The sequence below is a fragment of the Sebastes fasciatus genome, chromosome 9 (genome assembly GCF_043250625.1).
Source record: "Sebastes fasciatus isolate fSebFas1 chromosome 9, fSebFas1.pri, whole genome shotgun sequence".
NCBI classification, from domain to species: Eukaryota; Metazoa; Chordata; class Actinopteri; order Perciformes; family Sebastidae; genus Sebastes; species Sebastes fasciatus.
This window is the reverse complement of record NC_133803.1, coordinates 23,857,139-23,884,683: the sequence shown is the minus strand read 5'-3', so window position 1 is coordinate 23,884,683 and position 27,545 is coordinate 23,857,139. Positions and strand designations below refer to the sequence as shown.

The following is a 27,545-nucleotide window of genomic DNA, read 5'->3' as shown; positions in this document are numbered from 1 at the left end:
TTAATGTGTTCATCACTTTAATGCAGTTGGTAAAGGTGGAGCTAATTTTAACTAGTTTATATTAGCTACTGCTGGGTAGCTTGTGAATTTCCCCTCAGAAAACAATTAAAGATAATAATAATACATCATAATTATATTAAATATTATTAATCTGAATCTGTAAAGTAAGTAGTAACTACAGCTGTCACATAAATGTAGTGGATTAAAATAATATTATATAAAATAATATAATAATATAAACAATATTTCTCTCTGAGATATAGCGGAGTAAAAGTATAAAGTAGAATAAAATATAAAAAATAAAAGTACCTTCAAATTGTACTTAAGTACAGTAGTTGAGTAAATGTATTTAGTTACTTCTACACCACTGGGTTTAGGCAACAAAACCGTCTTCTTTTATAGCTTATTTCGGTGATCTTCCGTGTGAATAGATGATAAAACCTACTAGTGGGTGTAGTAGGCCCCTATTGACCCACATCTATGGTGCTTATAGCGACTGATAACGCCTATTTAATGGCCTGATAACAATCTAATCGGAAGCACTCCAACTAAACGTGTCATAATATTTGAAAAGGTTTAGTGTTTGATTTGGTGGATGAGTTGATGAGTCCATCCCTGTTGTACCAAATACTGCAAACAGATCATATTTGTTTTTAGAACTGCTGATACTTTTCTTTTTTATTGTTCCTGTTATAATCATTACAGGTAGAACGCTGACTCAGAATAGAGAGAAAAGAAACAGACAGATTTTTTTTCCCCCTCTCACCATCAAGCAAAACAAGATTCATAATTATAGACAGATTTTGGGTGACCCTCGCCCCACGTCAATTAAATTCACAACACGGAAAACTGCGTGTCAAAATTAATATGATTTTCATTCAATCACAGCACAGATGAGAAGCAGATAGTGACACCACCACCACACTAAGAACCCCCCTCAGCCTCGGAGAGAGAGACACGGCCGGCATGGCAAGCAGAACCCCAGAGAAAACGCCACACGTTACCTCTTCTGCGGCCATAGCTCCGGGCTGCTTGTCAGCACAGTGGGGGAAGGAGACACAAGGAGAGACAGAGGGTTGGGGCAGGAACAAGGGTAGGAAAGAGATACAGAGACATGGGTTTTGTGGAAATAATAAACCAAAACTAGGAACATCTCTAAGGCAACAGAGAAACCACAGATGGCCACACCTAAGCTTCAGCAACGGGAGGAGGGTGATTATCACGGCCTGGCACTGGCCCACAGTAACCCTGCTGCACCTGCCTTGGCAACGAACGCATGCAGATGCCGGGGGAGTGCGGCGTGATAGGTGAGGTTTAACCACGGAAACGGCCGAGATATTGAGCAGCATAATGCAAAGCACGGTAGCCGGGGATCGTAATCTGAGTTTAATGAACCCACAAATAGCCCGCGTCCGTGATTATCTTCTGTGAATATTCACAAATGAGGCCATAAAGCAGAGTGCATGCAGGACTGAAGGGAGAGCAGGTTAGTCATTATCATGGCCTTGGCGAAATATTAAAAGCTGCTCTCAGGTCAGGTACGGCAGGCCAGGTGCGAGTGGAAACTTCCCACAGGAAAGGAGAGGGTACGGAGGTGGCTGGCAGCCTCGGGGCTCTGAGAGAGGGAGGAGGGGCGCGGTGGAGAGCAGGCGATGATGTCAAGTCTGAGCGGATCCAAATATATGGCGAGGCGAAGGTACAGCATTGTGACCACTTATATCTAATCAGTTGATCACATGTGCCAGCTCTTAAAAATGATCTACGTCTTATCTTTTTCAGATTTTTAATGCTTGTTTCGATGCAGTGACTCAAATGAAATCTAAATAAAAACAATATAACAAGTGGGAATTTTATTAATCAAATTTAGTTTTTGACAAATTGGAAATGTAGCTCATTTGGACAAATACAATCTGAACTCAAGGTCCACTTACTAGCTTATTCCAGAGCTTTCAGCCACATTTTATGGTCTCCCTATTTACGACCTACTGTTATCACATGACCTAACTGAACATCCGCTAATGAAGACAATGAGATGTGTTTGAAAGCTCCAGGAAAAGCCAGTAAGTCGACCTTGAGTACCGATTTTTTTTTTTTGTCAAAAAAAGTTACATTATTTCCAGTTAGTCAAGGTCCACTTCATAGCTTTTCTCAGAGCTTTCAACCACATTTCATGGTCTCCTCCATATATAACCAACTGTTGACTTCAGTTCCATGGCAACTGAGCAATCTCCATCAACTGATGAAGACCATGAGATGCGTTCCAGGAAAGCTAGTAAGAGGACCTTGAGTTCTGATTTTTTTTGTCAAAAAAGCTGCATTATTTCCAGTTAGTCAAGGTCCACTTAGTAGTTTTTTCCAATGCATCTTATTGTCTTCACCCCCATATACAACCACCTATTATCACGGGGCAAAATTTCCATACTTGGGTCACGTGATGACAGTTGACTGAGCTGTCTCCATGACAACTATGCAAACTCCATCCACTGAGAAAGACCTACAATGGCTACATTATCAGTTCATCAAGGTCCTCTTAGCAGCTTTTTACTAATTGCATCGTACTGTTTTCTCCTTATAAACTACCACCTGTTATCACGTGGCAAAATATCTATACGTAGGCCACATGATGACAGCTGAGAAAGACCATGAGATGCATTCAAAGGCTCTGAATAGACCTTTAGTTTTACCACTTTTTCCAAGATCAAAAATGAACTTTCACGCTAAATGTAGCTCAGGATTTGTATGCAAAAACCCCACATCTTGTTTCAGGATTACGTTTGAGTGTTTCCCTAATCTCTGAAATCTTCCCACAAATGAGCTCAATTTGAATCTGCTGTGCCGTGAATGAAAGCCACACAGGAGGCGAAAATGTGTCTTAAGACGGGTCGAATTCAAACCAACAGCAGGAGGGGTAACATTACTAAACGGATCCTCCTGCTCCTCTAAACGCATCAGTCACAAAGCAGACTCATCGTCTCAAAAACCAATATGGGCCTTTGCATTGTGAGAGCCCCATTGTGTGACTTGCCCCTCTGGCTTCTCTCGGGGAATATATTGTCTCTGAGCCTCTTCTCCCTTGCTATGTTTTCATTAAAAAGATCTGGCTCTCCAATCCAAAAACCTGGGCAGCCTCTGTGCAGCTTTGCCCTCTCGCCGTCTGGCCTTGGCAGAAACAAAGTCACCTAGCAACCAGGGCGAAATGAAGAAAACGTTATGTGGGAAACCGTCAGATACCTCAGTGAGAGAGAATACAAGCCATGAGGGAGAGGAGGAAAGGGAAAAGTGAGGGTTAAGAATACTTCAAACTGTGGGAGACAGAGAGTTTGAAAGTGATTCCTCCGGGCATGATGAGTTTGAGGTCTGCTCGGCTTCAAAGCCTCACACACTTCTACTAAGCTGTCAAGTGAACAACACCAATAAATCTGAATAGAGGACCTACGCTCACTAACTCCCCATTCTTTCTTCCTCACTTCAAGTGCAAACACCATCCGGAGAAGTTATAGGTTCTCACAGCGTGAAGCCTCAAAGCTAATGGGACGAAATGAAGGAGAAACACTTTAAAAGTTGAAACCAAAGCTTCCCTGTCTACACCCATCACAGGCTACAGCGGAGAGAGATGGCTCTGACAGACTTGGAAGATCTGGGCAGATCTGTGCTTGCCTGAGCGTAATCCCATGACACAACAGTTTAACATCAATCCAGGACGCGTTCTCCGAGGATACGAGTGATGAAAAGAACAAAATGAGGAAGGAGCATCAAGACGTGATGGTAGAAACTACTTCACCAAGAAAGTTATGTTACATATCCTCTGCCTTTACCCGTTTTTATACCCCGTAGGCTGACTGAACATGTCCAGAGAGGAAAACTTCACTGATTTGGTTTGATCACCAGTCAGTCCAGCCGTCCTTGATGTTTTTTGCTGAGGCTTGAACAAAACTATGAGAAATGTGATTACGCCTAAAAGAACTAGAGGACATGGACTAACTAGAATTATGCCTCCATCAACAAGTTGCAGTTTACATAAATATCTGTATATGTCATCGCTTCATCATTTTATCCTGTTAGACATGTGCGTGAAATTGTCGTAATTAGCATATCAATTCTTGAGTTGTGGCCAAAAACGTGTTTTTTGAGGTCACAGTGACCTTTGACCACCAAATTCTGATCAATTCATCCTCGAGTGCAGGTCGACGTTTGTGCCAAATTTGAAGAATTTTCCTCAAGGTGTTCCTGAGATATCGCGTTCACGAGAATGGGTCGGATTTACAGACGAACAACTCAAAAACTGACGCGGGTGTGTAAGACCCTAATCATCATGTCCCTGATCCCATCTAAAGACAAATAAAGAGTACTCGGAAGGGCCTGGCGTGGAAAACTTTGTGGCATCCGTGTAGCAGCATATGGGATGAAGACCTGATTTCTCTCTCTGGCTCGTCTCCTGTCAATGTTGGTCATCTGCCGGCTGGTGGGACACCGGGGGGGAATCTAGTCTTACATATTGGGGTATTTTTAGAAGTGCTATTCACAGGTCAACTGTGCTTCGCCCCAGTGCTTAGAGGTCTATCCTAGGTTTATGGTGTCAGGGAATCCAGACGGGGAGGCAGGTGTGCACACTGACCCCGGCAACTCCGGTGTCTGAAAAGGGAAGCCAATGCTAAAGTGCCTTAAACTTAATTTCTTTCTAACAGCCAGCAGGGGGCGACTCCTCTGGTTGCAAAAAGAAGTCTGATTGTATAAAATGAGCCTACTTCTCACTTGATTTATTACCTCAGTAAACATTGTGGACATGAGTTTATGGTCTCAATCGCTAGTTTCAAGTCTTCTTCAATACAACATGATGTTCATTTAGTAAATTATGGTCCCATTTAGAGTCAAATAGACAATAAAGCAGGAGATGCTTTAGGGCTGTAGCTAGTGATTGAGAGGTCGCTACCACGGCGTTGTCCGGTCTGGAAATTGTCCGTATTTTCGTCCTTTAACTTAGTGTGTTTTCAGATCATGAAAGTTAATTATAAACATTTTGGTCGCCTAAAAATGTCTTATTCCGCGTTCAGTTGTATTTAGCTCCACCCTCTCATGTCACTTCTGGTTGCAAAAAAACAAGCTGGCGACGGCCAAAATGCCGAACTCGAGGCATCAAAACGGCACTTCTTACATACAGTCTTTATGAGAACACACAGCAAAAATACTTCCCATTCTTAATTCCTTCAAAAAGGACAAAAAGCAGCTGCAACACTTTTATCAGAAAAACTGTTTTGGAGAAGAAGAAGATGATTGGCACTACAATAAAATGTGACTTACTATTTAATGGCATTATGTGCTCTGCTCCAGGATGATGAAAGTTGAGGCCCATGCGTCCTGTCGGAAGAAAAAGAAAATATTTTTTACAAAAGAGGGAAAACATGGAAATCTCTCATAAAAAGCCACCCTGTTGACAGACATATTTAATCTTCCATTCTACTGTCGGCAATGGGAAAATGCCAGCCGGGATGAAATGTTTAACATGACATGAATAAACAACAGATTTACTCAATGTGACACAATGAAGACCACAGACAGCAGATGTAAAAAAAACAAAAAAAACAACGAGTTGGAAGCATTCCTTTGTTGTCACATATCTCATATGCACACACACACAAAAACAAAGGCGGCTATAAGGCTAGGAATTCAACAGAGCGTGCTTTCTGCTGCGGTGACAACGTGTGCAAGTTACATAGGCCCATCTGTCGGTGCTTTTGTGGGGAGAGGGGCGGTGTGGGACGTCTAAATGGAAGTCTTCCTGGTTATCTCTGTCTCCATCATCCCATTTGTACAGGCGACAAGACAAACACACTTAACCCGAGGCAGAAATAGCCTACCTGGTTTAGGACAAAACACTGCAGTCTCACTGTCAACATCATTTGCAGAAGCAGCCGCAGAGGCACGCCCTTTATCCCTAACCACTTTAAATTAGGGCCCTCTGTCAAAATCCGCCTACACCAGCTTTTTACTCAGCAAGCAAGCCGCCTACCTAGAGTCATTTAGGAAAGACGCTACAGTTTCACTGGGATACACATTGATATTTGGCAAATACGGTTAATATAATACGTTATAACACGTTAACACTGGGGGTTAAGGTCGAGGGGGACAGCTGCAACGGAGATCTTCCTTTACAGCTAGTGCATGTTCCTCCATATGTAACATGGACTTTGAGACACTGACCAGCTGCATGTCGCAAGCTCCTATGGCGCAAACAAGACGACATGTCAAACGTTTCCAAATATGACCGCAGTAGACAGATAGTGGGGACAGCGAGGGGGCCTCTTCCTGGCTCGCAAACAACTAGCAGTTAGACCTGGTTGAAAACCAGAGAGGCAGGGGGGAGGTAAGGGGGAGGACAAGGGGGTGGCCACCCTGCAGCGCCACAGATGTGGATTTCCACACACTTCTCTCAGCCAGTCAGAATCCAGCTGACAGTAGTACTCGAGGGCAAATGGAGAGCGACAAGCCCATACATTCACACACATGTTTGTTTGAACACGTGGATATGTGTGACATGGCCTAGTGTCACATGATCTTTGCTCTTTCCAACTTATTATGAACATTTTTGTAAGACTAGAAAAAGAGGAAGATCCAGCATTGTTTCCCGACACTGAGGGGTTTTTAACTCTCTATCTATGTGTATTGGTAAACGTGTGGCTGGTCTATTTGTTAGTCCTCCAACCAAATTACAGTGTGCTTAAGGCCAAATGTCTGACTGGCTTAAATATCCTTCAGAGAATCCCTTATATCTCCAGAGCAGATCGCGCACCTTGACCTAGTACCACTGCATTTGGTTGAGCAAATACATAAGAGGATCTATAAAATGCTGCATTACTAGTACACTCCGTTTCGAAGACTCCATCAAAGCCGTGACTTCGCTGATAGGAGGGCAAAAGTCACAGCAAACACTGTGGTCCGAGCTCGCCTTTCGGTCAACATTTTGGGTGACAGAGGGGGGGGGCAGTTGCCCTCTTGAAGCCTTAAAATAGCACTGGGCATGTGCCATCTGCTTCCCCCAGGAGTTGAGTGGCAGGGCCTGAGGGGCCCCCGAGTCGCTGCTGCTGCTCTTCTGGTGACATTTCCTCACCGAGAGCCTGAGCTATTCTCAACCTCCCCATGATGGTTACACAGCAGCGCGGCCACTCGGGAGACACGCCATCCGCTTCCTTTATGCACGGATCCAACAGTACCTCCCTTTTCACGCGGCACAGACTGGATGGTCACGTCGCCGTGACTGCTTTGGTAGAAATGGGATACAGAGTAGGGGATGGATTAGCTAGATGTAGCCAGTGATCATCAATTTGGGATAGGGGGACACTCCACAGTTGTCATTGTGGGGGAGCATGAGGCCTCTGAGCGGTTTAAGTAGGGATGCACCGATCCAACTTTTTCAGTCCCGATACCTGGGTTTTAGGTGTCGGTCGATACCGAGTACCGATCAGATACCAGTGTTTAATTAATAAGCTGTATGCCTCACTGTGTTGAAGTGCCAAATGAGGTTAAAAGCAACATCAGCTGTATAACTTTAAGGGCCGTAAAGAAATCTTTCATCAACGGCTATCAACAACTGAGACATTGGTCTGCTGATGTTCGACAGACAGTGAGGAGGTAGTATTAATATTACTGCTTTCTGGTTTGTTTTTTTGGCTGGAGGGCAGACTGTCTCATAGCGCCATCTTCATACTGAGTCACTGGTACTGATCAACAACCATATCTATCATTGTGTTGTGTGTGGTCCTGTCAACGGTGGGCAGGTTTTGAGACATCTGGTAATGAAAATAGTGTTGGGACCTTTGGTCTACATGGACTATCCTGAGGGCCAAATGAGTACTGTGCCTCAAGTTTCTTCCTAGGCGGTTAAATTTTCACTATGTTGGCTGATCACCGCCGACTGTGTCCCACCTGGAGTCCTTCTCAACGGCTTTGGTCACGTTTTGCTCCCGCTGTTCCACATTATAGCACATATTTAAGCCCTCAATAACACCTCTAGGAGAAAGCTCCAGAAGAAGTTATGAGAGGGGAGTGGGTGTGCCGACAGCAAGGTGTGGAAATGTTAGAGAAAAAAAAACACCTCAGCATCAGGGTGCCCCAAAGCTGCACTTCTTGCTGACTACTGCCAAAGAAACTTTCAATTAACAACACTACACTGGCAAAAAAAAAAGAGAGGCATGTGTTTTGCACGCAGCCGACAGATGACTGAAAAGATTGAGTGGGATGGATGTTTCTGTAAGAACCTGGTGAGAGATTTGTGCATCTCTGTTTGTCAGATCGGCCTACTTCTTCTCCTTTCATACAAGCTCCAGCTGAACCCAAAAACCCTCGACAAGACGATTACAACAGGGCCAAAGTTTATTTTGCTAAACAGCCATAACACTTAAAACTATATAAAACAAGACAAAAGTGAGCATGGCTCACATACCCCCGCTCACTGCTCGACCCCTACTAAAGTAGGGCCAAAGGTTTTGCCCTTTTGGAACTAATGGAACAAGTTCTACTCCGGAAACAAAATTGAAGTCGAAAAAAATCACAGTTCAAATCAAAATTTTGGGCACCTTGGACTTCAAACCCCCAAAAGGCACAACTAGACCACACTGTCAACCATCATACCAAATTTGAAGTTCCTAAGTTAAATAGTTTCCGAGTTCTGCTCCAGAAACGAAAGTGTGTCACGCGAACGAACGGAAGGACGGATGGACACGCGGAGCGCTATATACCCCCGACTACATTGTCGCGGGGGTATAATTATGGGCAGTATAAAACACAAATAGTTTCTAGAAGCAAATCCCCAAATATTCCAACCACCCACTGCTATTTAATGTTTCATAAAAATATTAATCGTAAAACTACTAAATAATAATAGAGGATTTCCAGAGTCCAGTTAAGCCTGACTTGGCAGTGATAGTAATGCTTTCAATAGTCTTTCATGGGCTTGTGAGATCTGGACACACCAGGATTTTAATAGACAAAACAAGCCCAGACTTGTTTTGTTGCCTGGACTGGATTAGCTCAGTCATGCTCGCAGGAGTCGTGAATTTTTTCCACCATAACAAAACATAGCACTCTGACAGTGTCGTTTATTGGAAACAAGATGAGACTAACCTTTAACACAGCCAACAAACACATTGTCTTATCTCTATACAGTCATTACTGGCTGTTTAAAGTACAGGGGCATCCCTCGACATTGAGATCATCGTTTAACTATGAGGGTTGAAAGGTTGAGAGGTCAAGTCCACTTCCACAACATCAACCCAACCGTGTGTTTCAAATGTTGACCTTTCACCTCAGGTTAAGCTGCGGTGACCCCTCTCTGAACTTAGCCAGAAGACAAAAGATCACAAAGAACTCCTTCTACAAACAAACGTGATCTTTGAGGATATAGCTAAGACGGAGGACGGTAGTGTTTTTCTTGGTTAAAGCTGAATCTTTATCTAAACCCTCACTGGAGACCTTTGTAACACCACATGTTTACTTTATGTTGTGTGGGCTTCTAGCTATGCAAAGGTTTCAAGAAAAGTTATACGGAAACACCCACTGCTTCCTATCATTGAAGCACCTTCACACTCTTACTCATCTGACCTGTATACTGCACTTGCCATTCTTGTTTTCCTCCTGATAAAAGCTCCTGTGTGTGTCAACTCTTATCCGCTGCTCTTGTCAACAAGTGCACAAAGTCAAACAGCGCCAGTGTTTGCTCTCTCCCTCCCACTGACTTCACTTATAGCTCGCACCTTCTATCTGTTACAACAGCAATATACCTCATACAGGCCGATAATAGGTGACACCCAAACACAACACGGCCTGGAAAATCCGTGGAAAGCTGCTTGTGTTAAAGCTAAGATAGTTATCATTTTTCAAAACACATGCCGGTAGGTGTTCTTTATTCAAATAGTTCACAGAAAAATGAATAGACAAGAATTTTAATCAACGGATACAATATTTTAAGCGATTTCTCAAATAAATTCCCAAATAATTGTAGGTTTCCATGCACCTTTTTTTTTCTTTCTTTTTTATAACTGTTGACATTTTATAGACTTGACAATTGAAGAAATAGTTTGACATTTTTGGAAATATGCTTATGTGCTTCCTCGGCGAAAGTTAAATGAGAAGATACGACTCTCATGTCTAGGGCCTATACCACTGTATATAGGCTACTGTAATCTGACATGTATACATGCATAAACTGTAGCCTACATATCCACCTGTTACATTAGACATTCTATATTTAGTCCAGCGTATTTGTTTACAGTTATATTTATCTTCTTTCACCTACTTGTGTGTAGCTAGATGTTTATGTTTACTCTTGTTCGGCTTTGTTGTCCTTGTTTTTAGCTGTATTTCTGTATTAATTTGTAGAAAGCTTGCGGTGATTGGCTGCCTGCAAGCATTTTTTTTCCCAGCTGTGAGTATAAAAATGATCGAATGCAGGTATCGTTGGAGAAGTTTCGATACTACTTGGTAGTGGGTTATTTCGGTCGATACCTTAAAGGTATTATCAAAGACTGATACCCAGCCCTACTTACAATGGAATAAAGTCAACCTATTTGTTTGTAGGTGGTTTACTCTTGTTTAGCTTTGTTGTTCTTGTTTTAGCGGTATTTCTGTACTTTACTGTGTATGTACAATGAGAGCAACAAAAAACAGAGTTAAATGCCTGGTATGTGTACTCATACCTGGCCAATGAAGCTGATTCAGGAGTTCAATCTTCTAAAAGCTGCACTTATAAACACACAACACAAATCGTATCTGACGCATGAGTAAGATCATGTGAGTCAGACCAGCTGAGGCAACGTGTTTGTGTGTGTGTTCAGAGAGAGGCTTAGTGGGAGGGGTGGGATCCACACAGCCTCCACGAGGACTTAAGGGACTTATTAACACTTTTGAGTATCTCAACTGGTTAGTGACACCATTGAGGTTGTGTGTTTGGGGAGTGGCTGAATGCTGCAGACAGTATCGTGTCTGCGGAGACGACGATGGGTGAAAGAGTGTGTGAGGTGAGACTGCTTTGCATGGAATGTCACAGTTGATTTACATTGTCAGAGACAATTTGGATGTGTGTATCCTGTGTGTGATGATATAGCTGGCAGCAGCGGTGGTGGTGGTGGTGGCTGTTGTCAGACTGGTAGTGTTTTTCCAGGCCGAGGGGAGAATCTCTGGTGGGTGTGTGTTAGTGTGGGGGTGCCTAGCTCTCCACACGTGAGCTCAGCTGACCTAGTTCAGACCAGTGTGTGTTTAGGGCCCAGACGTCCCTGCAGCCCCTCACCCAGGAGCTTTTACAAAGTTTGAGAGGCGAATAAAGTGTCTCTCTCTCTCTCACAGACAACACACACCCTTTGAAGCTTCTCCAAACAAGTGCTAAGAAAAAAACAGGTTGAATCGAGATGACCTCGCCCTCCTTCCTGTCTTCACAGAGAGAGAGATGGGTGTGGGTAACCTCACCTTCTCTCACCCCACCGATTCATATTCGCATCACAGTACAAGTGCTTCTCCTTCTTTAGAGAAACAAACACACATACATACAGGGACTCATAAAACACTCAAGGAAAAACAACTATTCCAGTCACAATGAGAAGTATGCGAGAAATGTCTGTGATGGGATGGATGTGGGTGGGACCCATTCAGTTGAGAATGCAAAACTGGGCGTACTGGGTTAATTAGTTTTGACTGGTGGCTCTCAGCTGGTGGGTAGTAACCTCAGAGTGGAATGCCACACTTACTACGACGGTAGCTGGCTTAGGACACAACTTAGCATAATAATATCTTCACTTGTTATCGTCTAGTGTCCTCTAAGTAGGTTTCAATTAAGAATTACTGGGCTAGAAGTTAGCACCCAACAACAAAAGAGAGCTTTAAGTCAAAATCTGGTATTTTATTAATTTAAAATATCCATATTATGTAATATATGGTGGATATTTTTCTCACTTGTCAGAAATATTGATCAGGTTCGTCAGGTTGCACCTCTCCAGGTGACAATGCTAATGCTGAACGCTTCCATGAATGTGCTCCGTTTCCCAAACAGGAAACTTAGAAGATGATCTTAGTAGCCCATAGACTTACACTTAGGGCTGGGCATTGTTTAAAACAATACAATACCAGTACTAAAATCAGTACTCTACTGGTGCCTTCAAATGAAACTCGTGAGCTTATGTTTACAACATGGGAAGTCGTGTACACGATATGCGTGGCGTTCAAGTAGTTAAGTTGTGAGAACACTGCTGCTAAGCAACGGCAATATTAACGTTACTATCAGCGTCTAGAAGCCACGGAGGCTAACAATTTCACAAGCTAGCAAGTGGATAACATAATGCAGTTTATGCAAAGGCATAATGACAGAGGAAAAGATGAGGCTGTTGGGAATATCAACATTTTCCTCAGACTTATTATAAATTATGAAGAAAAACAATATACAACTAAAATTACAATATATTAACTTATTATGCACCAAAAAATTAACTTCCATGGGCTCCGCCATTCTGACAACGTCGACACACACGTCACAAGTCGTAAACTCAGAGCTCTCAGAAACTTTCCACTTACGAGGTCGTGAATACCAAAAGAGGGGGGCGTTCATATGGCGTCTTCTCGTGAACACGGTAAACACGACCCCATTTGAAGGCAGCATATTACTCATCGTGTGAATGGAAGCATTCAGTTGCATAAAATGACACTACCATCGCATTTATGTTTATCAGATGCCACAGGCGTGTAGTAGAGCTATACTTTCGAACGTATACACCTCGATCGACTTCACCACACCAAAGACTGCATGGGTTGTAGCTGCTGCGGCAGTGGGCTAATCACATGTCGCATGAAAACGAAGAATGATTGGCTGCCTGCTTGCAAATCCGTACAAATAGTCTTTTTTCCCCCCCAGATGTGGGTACAAAAAGGATAGAACGCCGGTATAGTTGGAGAAGTTTCTATACCACATGATACAGGGTTATTTTAGTCGATACCTTAAAGGTATTATCGAGCACTGATACCCAGCCCTGCTTATAATGGAATAAAGTTCATCTTAGCTTTAAGATGCTTTTGGGAAACGAAGTCCTGGCCAGTCTGTGACATTTTCACTGCATACCAGCAACTTCACAACCGCAGCACTAAATGCTCGGTCATCTTTGCTGCAGTGTGACGGTGCACCGGCACTAAAACCCTTAAAACACCTGAACATTGCATGGTTCCAGACCTCCAGAATCGCCACCCCAACATCTCTGATTTGTTTAGCAATTCAGACTTTAGACTTAAGCTTCCTACCTAAAAAGAAAGCATTAGAAAAATGGAGACTAGCGCAGATGAGATAACTTTTTTTTTATTAAAGTGAACATTTTTAAGTGAACTGCTCCTAGAAACAAATACTGCAGCTTCAGCGTCAACTGAAAATGATGTAGGAGGTAAGGGGGGTATGTCGCTTGCAACTAACTGGAAACAAAACACCCCCACTTCGCATCAGGAAATCAGCCAACATGTCAATGACAATGTCAGGGTGATTGAATCATATGAAACAAAATGGATATTCAGTCGGCTTAACAGGTTAACCTGATTACAGCCCATGCCTTTACAACCTGACCCAAACCCAACTAGTACTGCCACATTTGAGGCTCAAAGTTACATTTTTGCCACTACTCTTCAATTACTGACGTTTAACTTGCCAACACATTTGGTATACTTGGTCTCTTTCCCTGTTTCCTCTGGGCATTACATATCTACTTGCAACAAATGACATACATGGATGTAGACACTGGTAAGTCAGAGAGAGAAATAGAGGAATTACTTAAGAAATTACATCTGAAAATGACCAAACCTGACCGTAACATAACAAAACGACCAAGGCATGTCAGGTAGCAGTACTCTTCCCCTAAGTACAGTATTTGATATACAAGTTTTGATCTAAATGACCTCCAGAGTGAAACAGCAGTTTTGCTTTTTGCAGTAGATTACGCAGCAGACGAAGCATAGGGCCCTTCTCAGACAGTGAGTAGGTACGCCAGCAGGGTGGAACTGCTCTGTGGTTGGCACGGTAGCTTACTGCAGCCCCCATGCTGTCTACATGATGGTGAGAGGGGTAAACAAGCAAAGAGAGATGCAGGTATGCACATGTCCTTGTCGTTTCGGTCATGCTTTGATAAACAATCGCTGGGGAAGCCCTGCAGGACATCACGACACCTTTCCAGCGAAGCTGGGTCGGGCCGGGATGACCATTTTGCCGCAACAATGCTCTCTCAGCACGAGATTGGGAAAACAGACTCCACGCATGAGAAAGCGACATGCTCTGCTCATTATATACCCCTCCCACCAATCTTTCCATTGTTAAGGTGGGAGGATGGGGGAGCATAAAAACCCCTACACCCAACCTGACAGGGCCCCATCTGGGAGACTGGATCCAAAGTTTTTACAATAGACACGTGACCTGTGCTACGAAAATATTGGCTTAGAAGGCCTGACATACATTGGATGGCCTTAAAAAGGGGCGTCAAGAGAGATTTCATAATGATTTCATAAATTCTCTATACTTCCCAGGAGATAAAACTGTGTGTGAATCGGCATTTCACCATGAAAAACTGTGTCTGGGTATCAGCGTTGCTTAGAAACACTCTAATCACACAGAAAATAAAGGTCCAAGTAGGATTTCTGCTTTCAAATGTACTCAATCACTCAACATTTATGCTCACAGCATATTCAGTTAAGTCATGTGACATTTTCACTTCATCCATCGATTCCAATCAGCAGAGGGAAAGAAGAAGAAAGGGCAAACGAAAATGCAATTAGCAAGTAACACCACCTGAGTGCACATTGCTGCACATCTGGTCCACACACAAACACACACACACACACACACAAACACAACAAATTATGTGAGATTTTGCAGGTAAGGCTCATAATGTTAATTTTTCAATTTCAAACAGAACATGATGGTCCGTACTGGTTATAAAGAGATTGACAAAAGAAAAACAAATGTAGCCAGAGATGATTTATGCTCATGAAGCAAAAAAAAACAAACAACCCAAATAAAATGAAAGCATGGACGTATGAATATTCCTAACCTGCAAAATGATTCCTCCATATAATATCAGCGATAGTCATTGGTGGGCCACCGGCAGGGTGCAGTTTACCTTTGTCATGGTCAGTCCTTATCATATCCATTAAGGAATTCTCCAAAGAGTGCAAGCTAAAAGCATCAAAGGGCCGATTCCGGTCCTGCAACACAGCAAAACAGGAAGAGGGTTGAGATCATGTACAACATAAACACAGGGGAGGACATACTTTTATCACTTTATGGCTCCTACAGTTAGAACATTGAACAGTTAGAACGAAAAGTGTCATTAACATGAACTGTATAATAACACATTCTCTGATATCACAGCTTAAATACAATGAATGCTCTTGTAAACCCCTGGATCATTTCATGTGGTGTTAAAAAGGACCTTTTGTGCTTTTTCCCTTTCCTTTAGTGTGTTATATCGTTTTTTGTGCATGTAAAAGGTCTGCAAAGTTATAACGCCCAAAGTCTACGCCAAAGGGAGTTACTCTCCCCTACAGCAACGCTGCTCCTGAACTGCCTGAAACGCCTTGCTTGAAGTCCCGCCTTTTCCTTCGTAACGTGGTGATGTCACCAAGTAACACATTTGCATCAGTGTTAATTTTGTTTACTAAAACTATGACGAAATATGCTTGTCAACAACCTTTTTTTCCATGACTAAAACAAGACGATGATGAGACAGCACCGACGTCATTAAACACCAACGGTGACAATATCAAACATGCAATATCGTTGACGAAAAAAGACGAGACTAAAATGTAGTTTAAAAAATAAAAACTTTTGTTTTCGACTAAAACTATGAAGAATAAAAATGACTGAAATGTGACTAAAACAAATAATCATTTTAAGCCTAAATCTAAAAAAGCTGCCAAAATGAACACAGATTTGCATAACCGCTAGTTTGACACGCCCTCAAACAAAGCTAGTTAGAGCGGAGCTGGAGCAGAGTCCGAACTAAACATGTTCTAGTAGAAACCCAAAATACAAGTATGCACCTGGAAATAAGCATAATAGGTCCTCTTTGATATTGCACAGTACAGCAAAAAAGAATATAACAATGATGAATAAAAATAAAAAACATTGACAGCCTAAATCAAATTTGTCCCAAACCCTCCCAAAAAATCAGAATCACCAACAGAGTGGGGAACAATATGAAAACCCCTGTATGAAGGACATGATCTTGAAAATCTGGCCTATTTAAGCCTTGCTGTTGAAATTCTGGTTGGGTGCTTACCTTCGGGCAAATCACTTGCAACAACCTGCATGTATCAACAGCTCCCATTTTTGGTTTAAAAAAGCAAGACAGCATGGGATGCATTCTTAGCTAATCTAGACGAATATATAAATGAAAGATCTAGATGTTACAGGTAAAGGAAGGTGGAATACGTGTCAGCCCTGGAGACGATGGTGAATACAGCTGATATTGTAAGTGAGACATGAATCTTTACTTTCAAGTCTTTTTATGTTAAAAAAACTGCAATGAAAGCACAGACAAGAGTCTGCCCTGAGGAGCCCCATCTGTCAGGATTTATATAATTTAGTGCAGAATTTCTTAACAGAGGGGAGAATTAAATCTGAAACAGTTACTCCTCGGGCTTTCTCATAACTGATGAAGTACTCCTCACTTTGCGTATGACCCTCTGGAGTAGAGCTGCAACTAACCATTTTTTAGTTGTTTGGTCATTAAAATGTCAGAAATTGGAGAACAAGACTCGGTCGAAACCGAGTACAGTATATGTCTGGACCGTGTATGGTCAGTCTGTGGATTTGTGGCTAAATTGTTATACATATAGTCAGTGGTCATGTCTATAATGTTAAATCCAGCGGTACATGTCCACCAGGTCCAGCGAGAACACTAGGGGACGCGGTGACGCAACCTATCGTGAAATTCACCTGATTGGTCTCTGGTTTTCTGCTTGCCGTTTCAAACAGGAAACAACTTGGTGGCCTGCTCGTAAACTTTCTGTAACCCAAATCTACTTCTGAAAACATTTTAAGAGAGAAATAGGCGAAGCCACTGCTGAATCTCGCTTTGGTTGGCCCTCTGCGGTCCAGCCAATAAAATGGCGATCAGTGTTTCCCAAAGCCCAAGATGACGTCCTCAAATGCCTTGTTTTGTCCACAACTCAAAGATATTCAGTTTACTGTCATAGAGGAGTGAAGAAACCAGAAAATATTCACATTTAAGAAGCTGAAATCAGAGAATTTTGACTTTTATTTTCTTATAAAATTACTCAAATCGATTAAACGATTAACAAAATAGTTGACGATTAATTTAAGAGTTGACAATTAATTGTTGCAGCTCTACTCTGGAGGTTCATTTTGATCAATCATACAACTGAAGAGGATCTGACTAGGGCTGAAACAATTTATCAATTATCAGATAAGTCGATCGATATAACTATTATCAACATTTTGTTTATCAGCCTAAAATTCTCTGGTTTTAGCTTTTCAAATGTGAGTATTTTGCTGGTCTTCACACTCCTCTATGATAGCATATTGAATATCTCGGGGTTGTGGACTGTTGGTCGGACAAAACAAGCAATTTGAACAAACCATCTTGGGCTCTGGGAACTTGAGATGGACACTTTTCACTATTTTCTGATGCTTTATAGACCAAGTGGTTAATTGATGAGTCAAGAAAATACTTGACAGATTAATCAATAGTCAAAATAATCATTACTTGAAGCCCTATACAATCTTCTCTATTTGTCAAGTCTGCAGCACTGAGTGTCACTTGAAATGTGGTGATTTACAAAACCTCTCCAGACTAATTTCCTGACCCTATGAGGTGGATTGAGTCCAGAACTAGTCGGTCAATACCACATCAAACACTTCAAGGTCAAACCGCTCGCTGTTGATGAAATGTTTAGACGCCCACTGTGTGTGAATGAATTTATGAGAACGTCATGTGTGCCAGAGGTAAAGCCTGAGAGCGCGTCTATCTAACCGGAGCTGCAGGCTGCAGCCTTGGCAGCTGTGTCCTGTGTCCGCTGCCCGAGCCGGGGCCACATTGTTTGCACACCACAGCTATTGTTGCCCATTCGGCTGAGCATTCAAAAGCGTTATTCCCTCCACTCTGGACCCGACAGCGCCACGTAGATAAAAATCTGCCCACTTGGTACAAACGGTAAACACTTGAAACGCTGAGCTTTTAGTTTTCCCCCCCTCCCATTTGCTCTGACACATGTGGATGAACACGGGGGGGTCAGAGAGCTCAGTGTAGTCAGACGACCTAAAGAGATCATATATACAAAACAGACTTTACTGTTTAAACATCACACAAGAACCCTATAGTGTGGAGCGCAGGTTCAGGTTGACCTAGCTTGACTACACTGCAGATCGTCTTTCCTCGCGGCACATAAACAAGATAGAAGAGTGTTTATGAGGGAGATCTTGATAAGAAACAGACTTTAAAATGTGGCTGAATACCTGTTTTAAACGAGGAAAGTCTGCTCGGTGAGGTTAAGTGCTGCCAGATTCAGAGGCAGTTGGTGAATTTATCATCGATAGGTTTTTTTTCCCTTTATGAACTGTAAAAAGTGCAAGCAGCAGTTAATTCTTTTTATGTTAAAGGCCCAAAGAGTTACAACAAATATATGTGTATCCCACCTGATATTTAGATTACACTGACTCGATGGTTACACCCACAAACTCGTCCAAACTCCTGCTCTTTTGCATGACGCTCAGACATCATTTGACTGTGACACTCAACCTGTCAGTCTGCCCTCTAACTTCCAGCTTCTTGATCTGATACGATGTGATTACGATCACAGGAGGACCGCACAGTCGTCCGCCACGAACATCACTCCAAATCAGGGTGTATCTCCCGAGAAAGCTCATGTGACTTTGCGTCTTAAGCCTCACACCGACATGTTAAGTTGAATTCCTCACATTCCTCTGCCTTTAAGCGTCAGCCAGCAGCAGGCGAGTACGAGCACATATCGGAGGAGCACACGACGCTGTGTTTCTTCCGAAGAATACTGAGATCTGCGCAATGACGAGGAGTACACCTGTCACCAGCTGGCCACATGACGGTGCGGGACTAGTGTGTGTGTTGCACCCGGCTGCCTGCTGCTGCTGCTGCTGCTGCTTGGCTCAGCAAGTTTCACTTCGGTAAACAGGACAGTTGACATGTAGTGCACTGACCTTGCATCCTGGTGATAACTCTTCTCCAATTATGGGTGTAATTGCTAAACAGCTAAGTGTGAGCTACAGCCAGGATTGCATCACTGAGGTTTCTATATAAGCCCTTAAAAAATGCCCTCTTTGTCAAATGGTTATTATCCAAATGACAACAGAAAATGCTTACAGATATACAGATTGTATCACCTACTGACACAACTATTGGTGTATAGCACTTTTATACTGCATTCAAGAAACCAAATCGAACCTGATGGTGGGCCAACTTTGGCTATATGTCTGATCTTAAATGGGAATTCAAATTTACATATAAATGGTGTGTTTACTCGTTAAGGAAAGTACAGCCTGTGAAAGACGTTAAAGGTCCAGGTGTGTAGGATCTGGCGGTATCTAGCGTTGAGGTGAGGAGATTGCAACCAACTGAAGCCTCTCCTGTGTGCCAAGCGTGTTGGAGAGTTGCGGTGGCTGACGCAAAAACGCGAATGTCCCTCTCTAGAGCCAGTTATTGTAAGAGCAGCGTAGGTCATCTGGAGCAGAGCCAGTGCATAGAGTGTGTGTGTATGAGGGAAGTGAGTGGTGAAGCAAGAGAGAGAGAGCAGCAGCGACGGGAGCGAGTAATGTTATTGACTCCGGCCCAAGCAAGAAAAGTTAGTTTGAGTTTGGTTTGTCTGTTCTGTGCTAATGTAGAAACATGGCGGTGAAACATGGTGGACTCTGTGAAGAGGACCCGCTCCCTATGTGGAGATAAACTGCTCATTCTAAGCTAACGAAAACACACTTATTAACATTATATTCCATTTCTGCCAATATATCACCCTAATTATTACACACTGGTCCTTAAATAATGTGTTCTGTGGTTCTGGGGGAAGCTTATGATAATATCATTAATCAATCATCAAATTGCTTGCCTTTAGGGCTGCAACTAACAATTATTTTCATTGTTGATTATTTTCTCTATTAATTTGATTCGTCTGGTCTATAAAATGTCAAAGAAATTGTGAAAAATGTCGATCAGTGTTTCCCAAAGCCCACGATGACGTCCTCAAATGTCTTGTTTTGTCCACAACTCAAAGATATTCAGTTTATAGAGGAGTAAAGAAACCAGGGAATATTAACTTTAAAGAAGCTGGAATCAGAGAATTTTGACTTTTGTTTTCTTAAAAATTACTCAAACTGATTAATTGATTATCAAAATAGTTGGCGATTAATTTAATAGTTGACAACTAATCAATTAAGCACTTAATTGTTGCTCTACTTGCCTTGTCCGACCAACCCAATAATATGAAACACTCCCATTTAAAAGGCTTTTTGCATAAATACTCAACTTTTGCATGACTCAAACAAATAATAGAGATAAATCATTTTCTGTCAGCTCTAATTGACATACAGTATATATGAGTGAAGTACTGTAACATGTCACTTTAACCCTGTTTTCATGGCCACGCCACAGTAGATACGACTGTACTCCATCTCTGCTGTTTGCCTGAGTTTCACTTCAGTAAACACACGACTCTATACAGCATGACATGTGGCCCCTTGACCTTGTCTCCTGGTGATAACTGGAGCTGTGAGCTGGCCAAGTCGAGAGAAAACAGATCGAGGCACTCAACTCAACAGACGTGTAATAAAGCCTGGGGAGGCACTGACTGACACACACAATCATTATCTCCTCTAAAGGCTATACGTTTCAAGCCAGTTGGAATTTCACCCTGCGCCGGGCCGTGTTTCCTCTGCACACGTAGTCCTCTCTGCAGTAACAGGTTAACATTTTGGCTGGCGCTCTCCGTTCACCCGAGTCTTCGCTTTGATCGGGTGAACAAGTACTCCTTTTTTTAAGTGAGTCGGTGACTTAAAGGGGGGAGTATTCAGATGGCTTATTTTTCATGTCAGCTTGTTTGTCAGGCAGCATAACTAAACATAGGGAGAACACATGACTAGCCATGTGAAGAAGCCACACAGTATTGGGACTGTTCATGTGGTTTACTGTGGAATCACAAATGTCAGTCAAATGACCAGTATGAAACTGACTCTCCGGTGTCCACTATAGTGATGGTGCTAGATGAGTCCTGTGGAATTTGATGTATGGACCAAATGACAGAAAACAACACTAAATCACCCTCTTACATATCAGTGTGGAGCATTCGGTGATAAAACCAGAAACGCAGACGGAAGATTGAGATTGGACTTAACCAGTCGAGGCAGATAGCCGCCAACCCAGAGCCCGGTTCTGCCCAAGGTTTCTACCCGTTAAAGGGAAGTTTTTCTTGCTTGCTCATGGGAAATTTCATATTGGGTCTCTGTAAATTATGCATAACGGTCTAGACCTGCTCTATATGAAAAGTGTCTTATGATTTGACGCTATATAGAAAAAAAATATAATTAAAGATTGGGATTGGATGGAGAAAAAGCAAGAAAGTTCCCATGTTGACGTCAATGTTCACATGTATTTGTCCTACTGAACTCATTTAAAGAGTAAACAGGACATCCTTGCCCTTTCCTATAGCTGACACATGCTGGTCACATGTTGTGATAGGAACCTACAGTCAAAAGTGTTGTTGTTGTATTTGGTCTGCTGAGCGGAACATAGTTATCTAACATAGTTATGCTGCTACAGCTGTCACTTTTCATATAAAAACAACATATAACTTTATGCAAATTAATTTACCCACTAGTATGTTTTGACCCTGAATATATATTCATGGTCATGCAGCTTATTATCAACAGAAACCCATACATATATCATTGTTAGCACTTGAATTACGTAAAAATATTTTGTTGAAACTCATAAAAAGAGCTTAATATTGTCTTCTTCTTTTTACTGTAAATTGCAAAAATAATTAAAATAATCAAAAATAAAAAAACGTCCTCTACCTTCAGGTTTGGATATATATATATATATATATATATACATATATATATATTATATATAATATATAAATATAATAATTTATAGGTTCCTTGGTCAAACCCCGCCCATTATCGGATCACAAGCCAATCAAATGCGAGTATGGATGTTGCCTTCAGGTACTGTCCAAAATCGTGTAATTACGAGAAGAGCGCACATGAACTGCTAACTATGTTGAAAATAGTGACAGAAAAATAAAGCATTTTTTCTACGAGATAAGGAGGGGAGAGCAAGGGAACCGTGTTATAACGAACTAATAGAGAGACGCATTATTATCTTTATTACTGTCATTATTATTATTATTAGTAGTAGTAGTAGCCTATTAGTATAATGTCTTATATTTGCTGTGCATCACATTCTTCCTGCAGCTTACTGCACTTTTTTTTTATAAAATACATCACTGAAAGCAAGAAATTAATTGCTGATAATTAGGGTGAGCTGGTATTCAAATATGCCTATTAAGATCCTGTCAGTCTGAATTTAGAAGGTTACGAGCGGCACCTGAATGCGTCATGTGTCCTTTAAACCCCACGCAGTGAGCTGGCACTGGGAATTTAACCATTTAAGTGCCATAAAACCGAGCACAGCGACTATTTCTAGGATTGACCCTGCAGTGTGTGTCTTGTCTGTCTTTGAATGCGTAAAAATAGCAGTGATCGATGAGTGTTATACTTCAAGAACTGGCTGTCTCATTATAGATCTCTTTGACCTCCACCATGCACACAATCTGACAGCAAGACACAAGCAGGATGGAAATGTCCACTGCTATACCGGCAAAAACCCTGATGGTCATTTTGTCAATTCAACTCACAGCTTCAGTGTATATGGCACATTTAAAATAATGCAGAATTAATTTAAAATGCCATAAAATGATTTCTTAATTGCTATTTTTTCCAATTGACTATGACATAATAGCCTATAATATCACCATAATATATGGACCTGTGGTACTGATGAGTTCAGGGTGACCTTATCAAGGCCTTTGTTGCAGGCCTATTTTATAATCTCAGGCACTGATGGTTTCCTTTGAATATTCGAATAGAAAATCAAAATCATTCTATATTTTAATAGGTCGACCACCAGTGTAAAACATTATAAATACAGGTTAAAGCATATAGAGGTATAGGCCTATAAGCCTGCTCTTATACTCTGAGTGTTTTTACCTCGAAAGGCAGTATGTTGTTGCTGTTGCTCATGGGAGATTTCATGTTGGGTGTCTGTAAATAATGCAGAACGCTCTTGACCTGCTTTATATAAAAGGTGTCTCTGGATAACTTCTGTTATGATTTGACGCTATATAGAAAAAAAATTGAATTGAAGATTGGGATTGGACAGGGAAAAAGCAAGAACGTTCCCATGTTGACGTCAATGTTCACATGTATTTGTCCTACTGAACTCATTCTGTATTCAGAGAGTAAACAGGACATCCTTGCCTTTTCCTATAGCTGACAAATGCTGGTCACGTCAACATGCAGTGTGTATGATTCATGCCATGAAATGATTTCTTAATGCTATTTTTTCCCCCAATTGACAATGACTGAATAGCCTATAATATCACTATAATAATAACCTGTGGTACTGATGAGTTCAGTGTGACCTTATCAAGGCTTTTGTTGAAGGCCTATTTTAGGTTTCCCTTGAATATTTGAATAGAAAAAACAATCATACTATATTTTTGATAGGTAAAACATTATAAATACAGGTTAAAGCATATATAGAGGTATAGGCCTATACGCCTGCTCTTAATCTGGGAGTGTATTTACCTGGAAAGGCAGTATGTTGTTGCTGTTGTCAGTCCTGAAGGCGCTCTCCTCCATCCAGGGCTTGGGTGCGAGGGGACCAGGTCTCGGGAACTTGGGGGGTGCTATAACATTGCTGGTGTAGGGCTTTTTCATGGGTGAGATGGGGTTCAGTGGAGACGGCACCCCGACACCGACTCCGACCCCGACCCCGACCCCGACGCCCACCGCTCTGCGCGGGTCCCTGCCCGCCTGCAGCCCGCTCCAGGGGTTGGAGGCTGCAGCAGTGCTCCACGCTGCGTTCTGGTGATTATTCCAAGCGGACGACGAGGCAGAAGAAGAAGAAGTGGACGACACCTTGCTGCTGTTGTTCATGATGGTCTGATAAGCGTTTCTCTGATGGGGAAAGGGCCCCTGGCTTGGGCTGACTGGGGACCGCCTCTGCTGCTGCTGCTGCTGGGACTGCTGCTGCTGCTGCTGGGGAGCCAGACCCATCTGAGGGGAGAAATTACCCCCGAACACCGGGTTGACATGGTGGGGGAAGTTCTGGAAAAGCATCGTGCCGTTCACGGAGGGTATTCCCTGGAAAAAGCTGTCATCCACGGCGGCGTTTGTAGTCGTCCCGGTGGACCAAGTGCTCCCAAAAGAGGAGGAGGACGGCGAGGAGAGTGGACCGCCGGTCTCCTGCTGCTGCTGCGGCTGGTGGTGGAAGCTCAACCCGGGCAGGATCGGCGACTCCATCGGCACTTTGTCCTTCCTGCTGCTGCTGCTCAGCACTGCTGCTGCTGCTGCTGCTTGGTTGCACCCGGTCGACGGGCTCTCCGACTCCGATGAAGAAGAAGAAGAAGTGGGCTCCGATGTGGAGGTGGAGAGAGGAGGGTCTACTTGCGTCGGATCTTGCTGATGGTGAGGCTGGGCTTTGTTTTTGTCCATCAGTAAATCATCCTGCATGGTTTGCTGAGCTGCAACGAGGAGGTGGAAACAAGAGACTTATTATTTATATCATGTTTATAGCTTATTTTGTATATTTTATATTGGTAGAATTTAAATTTTTTTATTCTTATTTTATTCTAACGTTTTTATCTATTTACTGTTTACTTGCACCAACAAAACCAAAGCAAATTCCTAGTGTATACCTCTTTATACTTGGCAATAAACACGATTCTGATTCTGATTCATGCACCGCCGAGGCTGTTGGAGGATCTGATGAACTGGGAACAACTCCGATATGATGTTAGACAGACCAGGCTGCGATCACCCATTTAGCCCCAGAAAAAGGAGAAGAAAACACACTTATCCCAAAAGACTATACACACCAAGAATGATTCAGAATATCCCACACAAAGCATGGCTGCATGCATATTCACCAGATTTTTCGCCACGTCTCGTTTTTTTTTTCCTTCCACGCAGGAACTCTCCGGAGCTGCAATGTGAAACTGATTCAGTGTGTGTTTTTTTTTTTTAGCCCCAAGGACCTCCCCTCCTATATTCATTTACATACGTCAGTAAATACAGCTGTCCGTCCTTCAAACCCGGTCTAAAAAACACACAGGTCCACCTTGACCTGCAGGTATACACGCAAGACCACAAAACTGAAATGACTTACACCCGAAAAGGCAACACTTCGCCTTCACCTTTTACGCAGTGGAAAAGTGACGCACCTGAACCGCTTTATTATACCGCAAAGATGTCTCATATACCGGCAAAATCTTTCCCTTAGAATAAAAAAATGTGTCACTTATAGGATGTAATAGTTTTAGCACGATAAAAAAACAAATTTAGGCTAATATAGGATAAAGTTGACTGGCCAAATGAGCAATACTCAATACAAAAGTCTATGATATGATTTATAGTAGGCTAAGGGATTTTATTATAGCGCAAAGGGACTCTGCCCGAGGTCCGCATTGACACAGCCACTTGGCATTCACATAATGATATGCACCCATATATATACATGCATTTGAATAACTTAAAGCCTCTATGTCCTCTATTCAAAGTGAGACTATATATTGAACCCTTTGCATGCAAAAATCCTCCTTTATACTTTGCATTTTCAGAGACAACGCCTTGCAAAAAGCCCCTATTGCACACCCTTGACTATTATCTGGATGGCTCTTTTTTGCATTCAGAAAGCCATATATAGTTGCCATATTATTATCAACAAGCAGGACAATTTAAAATGTAAATACACCACAATATGCTTGATCATTGCACGGCATATATATAGTGAGCAATTCGGCCTATATTCTGTCAGCTGGATCACATGCACAAGGCACAACCCATAAGGGTGTCAAATCACCAATATTATAAATTAAATCCAACAATAACACTGATAATAAGGCTCATCTTGACTGTCTGCAGCATGCAGGAGAGCTATAATGCAGCCAACACTGAGGCCTTTCAATAACATGAACGCAGTAGACTATGAAAAATAACCCTCCATGATGACATGTCGGATCATTTACCAAGTTGGACTTTAAAGGCAATCGCAATAACCAAGCGTGGAACACACCCCACCACCAGATAATCCGTGTTTTTCTCCTCCAAGAGCTGCGCTTTTCCAAGGTCATCAAAGCAGCAGAATCAGCAGCTCCACAGTAGATCACCTCACCGGACTTCACCACACACACTGCCTAAATCTAATGCCTATTCATCGCAGAGATTGGATGCCTCATCCGAAACATTTCATGAAGCTGTCTTGCCTTGAAATCCCTTTAATCCATATGCGTCCTCCTCTATACAAACCATAAAACAGCATGCACACACAACACACACACACACAGCAGCAGTGGTCGCTTCTCTTGCCTGTGAATTACCTTTATCCTTCACCTTTTTGGGGACTCTGTAAATAAAAAGATATTTCTGTTTGCCCTCGTCTGGGTTTAGATATGACAAACGAGCTAGTACCCTTGTGCCGAGATAGTCAGCAGTTGCCTCAACAGCTGATTGACTGCGGCGCATGGATGATGCCGAGGTGGCTGCTGGGAGTTGTAGTTTCTCACTATGCAACAAATATGTAGTTTATATATTCTGTATTTTTTGACTGCTGTGGTTTAAAAAAAAAAAAAAGCACAAAAACATTAGTTCCAAAGCTGACCTATTGGTGAGGTTACAACTTGTTAAAGCATAAATAAAAAAAAAATAGGAATATGTGGAGGAAATACTCAAAATAGGCTAATTATACCACCTTACTGCTATTAGAAGTGTTCTGTAGCCATATATGCATCTTCATCTTCATTCTATCTTCAGTAAGCCAGTGGTTTCTCTTTGGCACATCTGCCTGGGAGTGCATTCACAACATTAATTTGATATTTTTTTGGTCATAAAGAGGTTTATCCCCCCAGGCCATCAGACTTTTAAATAGATAATTCACACGACACCTTCTCACACAAAAATATATCTTATACTGTATATGTTCTTAATGCATATGTTGTTAATATGCCTGCATATGTTGTTAATATGCCTGTACATGTTCTTAATATGCCTGTATATATTCTTAATATGCCCTTGTACAAAGTATTTCCTTTTATACTTGTAATATAACTTATTATTTTTAATGGAGCTTCCCAACAAAAAGCATTTCACACGATAGTACCTGTATATCTTGCATACAAATAAACATCTTGAATCTTGAATAGAACTACATTTCCCATGTGACGTGCCCTCTGCGTCGCCACACGTCCTTGTTTTGATGACGCCATCACGC

The 27,545-nt window shown here is 42.1% G+C and overlaps 1 protein-coding gene across 11 annotated transcripts in view; it reads right to left on the bottom strand.

Moving 5' to 3' along the window:
- The window catches only part of cpeb3 (cytoplasmic polyadenylation element binding protein 3), a 49,506-nt gene extending 22,693 nt beyond the window's left edge, over window positions 1-26,813 (bottom strand). Inside the window, exons 1-6 of one of the 11 annotated variants that reach the window (XM_074646851.1) lie at window positions 25,207-25,279; window positions 24,976-25,087; window positions 23,864-24,801; window positions 15,057-15,210; window positions 5,299-5,355; window positions 1,005-1,028 (exon numbers count right to left, since the gene is read on the bottom strand). In XM_074646851.1, coding sequence (XP_074502952.1) covers window positions 1,005-1,028; window positions 5,299-5,355; window positions 15,057-15,210; window positions 23,864-24,790 — 1,162 coding nt within the window. In that variant the 5' untranslated portion in view covers window positions 24,791-24,801; window positions 24,976-25,087; window positions 25,207-25,279. Of the gene's footprint in view, window positions 1-1,004; window positions 1,029-5,298; window positions 5,356-15,056; window positions 15,211-23,863; window positions 24,802-24,975; window positions 25,088-25,155; window positions 25,326-26,304; window positions 26,329-26,351; window positions 26,498-26,644 lie in introns of those variants that run through there. The other 10 variants (XM_074646843.1, XM_074646845.1, XM_074646849.1 and 7 more) reach the window with 10 other exon arrangements.
- Window positions 26,814-27,545: the final 732 nt, after the last annotated feature.